The sequence below is a fragment of the Temnothorax curvispinosus genome, unplaced genomic scaffold (assembly GCF_003070985.1).
Source record: "Temnothorax curvispinosus isolate PA1 unplaced genomic scaffold, ASM307098v1 QBEX01004802.1, whole genome shotgun sequence".
NCBI classification, from domain to species: Eukaryota; Metazoa; Arthropoda; class Insecta; order Hymenoptera; family Formicidae; genus Temnothorax; species Temnothorax curvispinosus.
In genome coordinates, this window is record NW_020214582.1 from 95591 (window position 1) to 101824 (window position 6234).

The 6234-nt window shown below is 37.6% G+C and overlaps 1 protein-coding gene across 6 annotated transcripts in view; it reads left to right on the forward strand.

Moving 5' to 3' along the window:
- Nucleotides 1-5279, forward strand: part of LOC112454133 (fibrillin-2-like) — a 28732-nt gene extending 23453 nt beyond the window's left edge. For 5 of the 6 annotated variants that reach the window (XM_025015363.1, XM_025015362.1, XM_025015365.1 and 2 more), the window contains 10 exons: nucleotides 209-457; nucleotides 565-768; nucleotides 845-970; nucleotides 1035-1274; nucleotides 1551-1723; nucleotides 1833-2027; nucleotides 2553-2657; nucleotides 2768-2920; nucleotides 2982-3182; nucleotides 3278-5279. In XM_025015363.1, the coding sequence (XP_024871131.1) occupies nucleotides 209-457; nucleotides 565-768; nucleotides 845-970; nucleotides 1035-1274; nucleotides 1551-1723; nucleotides 1833-2027; nucleotides 2553-2657; nucleotides 2768-2920; nucleotides 2982-3182; nucleotides 3278-3490 (1859 nt within the window). In that variant the 3' untranslated portion in view covers nucleotides 3491-5279. Of the gene's footprint in view, nucleotides 1-208; nucleotides 458-564; nucleotides 769-844; nucleotides 971-1034; nucleotides 1275-1550; nucleotides 1724-1832; nucleotides 2028-2552; nucleotides 2658-2767; nucleotides 2921-2981; nucleotides 3183-3277 lie in introns of those variants that run through there. The other variant, XM_025015367.1, reaches the window with a different exon arrangement.
- The last annotated feature ends 955 nt before the right edge of the window (nucleotides 5280-6234 follow it).

Consider the following 6234-nt stretch of genomic DNA (forward strand, 5'->3'; position numbering starts at 1 on the left):
ATCGCGTCTCATCTCACACACGGTGATTTAAATTCACAATTGGATCTCTAGACCAGATAAGATAAAAAAACTCTCCTTTTAGCTAGCAATCTGCTGATAAGGGAATATTTATATCTGCTGTAATACCAACAAGTCTAACAATAAGTTGGACATTAATACTCGACCCTACATTGCGAAGAAGAAGATTAAGATAAATTCTCATTTCTAGACGTCGACGAATGCGCAACGCCGGCGAACGACTGCAGATTCCAGTGCAAGAATTTGATCGGCACCTTCATGTGCATTTGCCCGCCTGGCTACCAGAAGATAGGGATGGCAGACGAGTGCAAGGACATCAACGAGTGCTCCATCAACTCCGGCCTCTGCCAGCACGGGCGTTGCGTTAACTTGGAGGGGAGTTACCAGTGCCTCTGCTACGACGGTTTCGAGCAAAGCGCCGACGGAAAGTCGTGTATTGGTATGAAACGCGATAAAGATATGCGATTTTAGATAATAAATAGAAATATTAGAGAACGCGGTCGAGATGCTGAAGACAGAAATATGCTTGTGCTTCCATATGACCAGACCGAAGAGTCGGCTATTGCTTCCTGCAAACGATCGGCGGGAGATGCACCGCCAGAACCTCGGAACTACGCACGGTTACGAAGGCGGACTGTTGCTGCACGATGGGAGCGGCTTGGGGGCCGCATTGCGAGATCTGTCCGTCCAGAGACTCCGACAATTATAACGAGCTTTGTCTGGACAAAGGATTCTCCGTCGACGGACAAGGTGCGCAATAATATTATCTATCTTGTTATCTTGATTGCATCTATCTGTTTATTTTTAAATTGATATAAATTTTCAGATATCGACGAGTGCAAAACCATACCTGATCTCTGCAGGAATGGCCTTTGCGTCAACACCCTCGGCTCCTACAGGTGCATCTGCAATAAAGGCTACAAGGCCGATAAGTCTGGCATTCGATGTATCGGTAAGTTTCTCCAGTCATTTAAGTAATTAAGCTTGTGACGATGAGTAACGAATTAAAATCGCAGATATTAACGAATGCGAGTTAACGCCAAAACCCTGCAAGTACAATTGTCAAAACACCGAGGGCAGCTTCATCTGTTCTTGTCCATCGGGCTTTATCCTGAATCCCGACGGTATTAGCTGCAGAGATTTGGATGAATGCGCAACCGGAAATCACCTGTGTCAGCAAAATTGTATAAATACACCGGGAAGCTACACTTGCGATTGTCAGGAAGGCTACACTCAACAGGGGGATGCGTGCCATGGTTACGTATCTTCTAATTTACTGTGCTATTAAAAATTAGTATTATGTACATTAGTATTATATACATATAGTATATTTTATATATTATAACTTTATAAAATATTTACCAGAATATTTTATATAGCAAAAAAACATTAATTATACATATATTAGTACATATATAATTAATTTATATGTATTATTATATATATAATTAATGTTTATTGCTATAAAATATTCTTCTAAGTATTTTATAATTTTGCGCGCACGCATTTCTTATAATGCAATTATCTTTCAGATATAAACGAATGCGATCAATCAGGCATTTGTCCGAAACCCGGCAAATGTGTCAATACGTTAGGAAGTTTCCAATGTATTTGTCCGAGAGGTTTTAAATTAGATCATACTGGGCGATTCTGCACGGATCATAATGAATGTGCTGACGACACCAATTGTGAACACGGTTGTCAGGTAACAATTACTCACCAGCTCCTCTTCTAAAAAACTTTTCAAAAAAAAATTTTTTTTCTAAAACAATTTACATGCTCTGTCCATAATTCATACAACCTGAAATTTTTAGAATCTCATGGGAACTTACCGTTGTGGATGCCCAGACGGTTATGTTCAGCATATTTATCATCATCAGTGTATAGACGAGAATGAGTGTAATACATCGCCCTGTGGAGACAATACTTGTATCAATACTATTGGGAGTTACAAGTGTGGATGTCCTGATGGATACCAGTTTGACAATAACCTAGCGATTTGCGTGCAGGTAAAATATAAAAAATTCTTTGTTTGAATTCTTTACATTCGAAACTATTTTTCATATATTTCGAATTAATTTCCCCTACGGAAACTGTCAACCCATAATGCACACTACAGGTGGCAAGGACTCGGTAAATGACGTTGATGGCGACTTCCTGCCAATGCATATTTTTATTAAAAATCGCTAAAACGTTAAATTATTTTACAATAAAAAATATATCTTGATGGATTTTTATTTTTTATCCAATTTTATAACATAAACATTAAACATGAAATATAAAGAATATTTAGTTGCTAAGCGTTGATAAAATAAATTCTAGCATCTATTAGTCTATATAAGTAGGCGGGATTTATAGACAATGACATAGCGTGACTTTGTTAGAATGAATAGAACGAACAAAGTTTGGTACCTATAGAAATTAGCAACAAAGAAGATTTAACTTCTTTATTCTTGCTAATGGAATCCATATATCAGTATAGAAAATATCACCATTTTTTTTAATTTTGACATCTCTTAACTTATTTTCTAAAGGTGAGCGCAGGATGTCTTGGAAGTCCATGCGCGTTTGGGTGTACTTCCAACGGAGCCAATGGATTTTTCTGTGGCTGTCCGACTGGCTATCAGCGAATAGGACAGGTTCGTTCTCGTCTCATGTCACAATAACGAGAAATCCCAATATTTTAAATGTACTTTTAAAATATCTAATAAAATATAGAATTATTTATTTATCGAAAAAATCACTGCAGGGACACTGCCTGTCTACTATTAATCCATCGCACCAAGGACGCTACGACGAAGACATTGGTAACGTGCCGACTTTCCAAATCAATCCCGATCCTTATCACATACCACCGGCTGACGACAAGACTATTTCCACGGAAGGCTGTTTCTCATGCAAGGTATATGCGTTTGCTCTCTTTTCGTCGCGACAATGCGCTAACACGTTGATTTTCGAATTAGGTAAACGGAAAAGAGCGGCACAGAAGAGGCGCTAGGAACAAATCGGACGGAGGAATCAGAATGAGGAGAGGCGAGATGAAGAAAAAACGTCGAAACGTCAGGCCAAAGAGGCACCATCACGGAACGGAGCACGTGCTTAAGATCAATCTTCGTCAGACGAGACATCGTATGCGGATTATCAAGCTGCAATCCGCCATCGAGGTAATTTTCGCGTGATTTCAATCGATTTTGAATAAATCGATTTTAGCCGTGATTGCGAGCTTTTCGATTGAAAATGATCGGTTATCACTCCGCAGGACGAGGACGTGGACTACACTATCGCGCGGGGCAACAACGGCGAGCACTTCGAGATCGTCAGAGAACGCGGCGTTTCCGCTCTGCACTTTCGCCACCGGCTGAAAAATCCCGGCGAGTTTCGTTTAGTTATCCACGGTCGTCCCAAAACGGCAACGAGAACGGAATGGGAGAAACCGCTAACATTCACGATCCGTCTCATAGTCACGGAATAGACGATCGTCGAAGGAAGGTGATCGTCGGAGGATCCAGCATAATCGAATTGCGTGAAGAGATCACTGCCCGACACTGCGTAACGCTTTTTCTTAGTCAATTTTGCGTAATTATCTCCAAGCTACGGCAAAGTATTAAAAGCACCAACGTATGTAAGAAAGGAACGCAAATACAAGATGGCAATAAGCCGGTAAAAGCCGGGAATGAGTAACGGAGAGAGTCATCTTCTTGGACAGTTTGGAATTTTCTAAGTAGAAAAGGATAGATTAAAGGTAGTGGAGCGCCTTTTGTGTTCACTTGTGTGCAAATTGCATTATTTAACTGCCAGATAATAAATATATTATTGTTCAAGCGATTCTTTACAATTCTTCACAATTAACTGCCACCTTACGATGGCTTCGTTATTTCTATACTGCCAATGTTCAATCGAGCTCTAGGAGCGATATGTATAATCCGACCTTCTATTCAAAATCTTAACTTTCCGTCTGTATACGTGATCTACGGCGTTCGCGTCAAAATAATATTTGCTCGTAATTGCAAAACTTGCAAACCTCCCAGAAAATATGAAATAAACGATGACTATCAAAACGATTATAAAATCGTCAACTACAATGTAGACAGATGTTTTGTGAATTTTTTCAGATTTTTCTAAATACTTTAAGATAAGGAAAAATAGAGTCAAACATGTGACAGACCCACGTATACAACGGTGCAAAAAGCACGTATATACAGACGGAGAGCTAAGTCTAGAGTTATAATGGTCTTAATTCTTTTGTCAATGCACAATGCACAATTTTTCACCTTTCTATCAACCCATATAGGGGTTTCCAGACGTTACACAAACGCTTGGCCAATGCTACGGCAGTCAATTGTCGGCCAAGGTTCTATCAGCCAGTGCTGGGCCATAACTAGCAAATAACTGGGTACCCATGAATGCATTCATTGATAGAAGGGTCAAAATTCCAGCCAATGAAACGATCGTACAGCGATTCGAGATCGTACTTAAGACAATCTCGAATATAAGATCGGATTATGAAATCCGCTTTCGATGCTTTAAGGGGTCTATCCACGTACGAGATTGGCTCGCAAGTCCGGCTCGGCACGGTTTCTATTCGTTCGTGGGTGAGATGTCACGAGCCAGGCTCGGTGTCAGACGAACCGAGTTCGCATATTTTCCTTTCGTGTGTGGTGAAAAAACGTTCGAGTCCGGCGAATCGAGCTCGCCGAGCCAAACTTACGAGTCAAACTCGTACGTGGATATAGGCCGCCTTACCCTTTTCGACAATCAATAATTTATCGTATCGAAATAATCTTGATAAGTATATCTAACGGCGTTAATCAATCGCCATGTGCATTAAAAATTAATAGTTAGAAATTCACAAGTCAATAATTCTCTGTGCGTCATCAAAAGAAACAAGTGTTCTCTCAATTTACTGCCTATAACGTAAATATAATACAATTAGATTAGAAGTAACATGCTAGAGATGTACAAACGCTAGATTATTATAGCTTTAAGAGAGCGAACGCACGTGTACACATATATAAAAAAAAAGATATAGCTTTATATATTTATAAATTTTATCTTGAAATAATACGCGGCACGAATGTAGTCTCATGTACAAAATCAGTACACCTGTGTTTAAATATGAAAGAGAATTTCTTATTACATATCGTCGATATACAATCGCTTGATTATTATGTATGTTTTTACTTCGTGCCTACATCACAGTAAGGATTTTAATTATGTATAATAAGAACATGTCAGTATAATAAAGATGTGAATAGAGTTTATTTAAAGGCTTTCCTCTCTTTCTTCGCACAAAAACGGCAGTTAGTAAAAATCCTCATCAGATATGTTGTTTCATGTCTTTTTTTTGTATTTACATTGTGCCGCTTAATCACGTTTATAATTGTTTTAGCGTTTAATTAGGTAATGTTTTGCTTAGATTTTTATCCATAACATGCAACGGCATTCGCGATGGCTCTATGCCATCGTTATGGATATGGATGCTGTCGCATGTTGTGGGTAAAAATATAAGCAAAACCTTGCTTAACTAAACGCTAAATCAATTATAAACATAATTAAGCGGCACAATGTATACTGCATGATTAAATGACCTTAATAAAATATGGCATTATATCTTTAGAATATTGTTTCGAAACGGATGATGCAAAAGAAACAAATACATTCAAATGGATTTCAAGATTTAAAATATCAAATGTAATATCATTAAATACTACTTTCTTTGTTTTCTTTCAGAAAAAACAGTTAAAATAAACATTAAACACATTTATGCCATTAAGATCACATTACGACAATCTTAGAATAAAGTAATAGTTTAGTTAAATTTTTGTAGGATTTTTAAATTAAAATTTTAGTTTTATAAAATAGAGTAATAGAGTGTGATATTAAGCACAGTTCCTTTACACACTATAATCTAAAATAGATTCAATAACTGCATAAAGGACATCATAATTATTCCTTATGCGTTCATGTGCATCATTATGTGCTATATTAATTCAATTCGAATGTTAATCTTTTTTTCGTATATTAAAAACTTTTGATCCCACAAGTAAAAATTTAAAGAAATGAGGTCCAATGATCTCGATGGCCAAGCAAAATAGATGAACGTTTGTAAATGGGTTAAGATTAATGTGTGTTTCAAGTGAGTCATAATTTTAAAAAGTAAGAAAATAATGTAGAAAGTAACTTCAACCGAATTACACGCATATGTATGTAAAAATA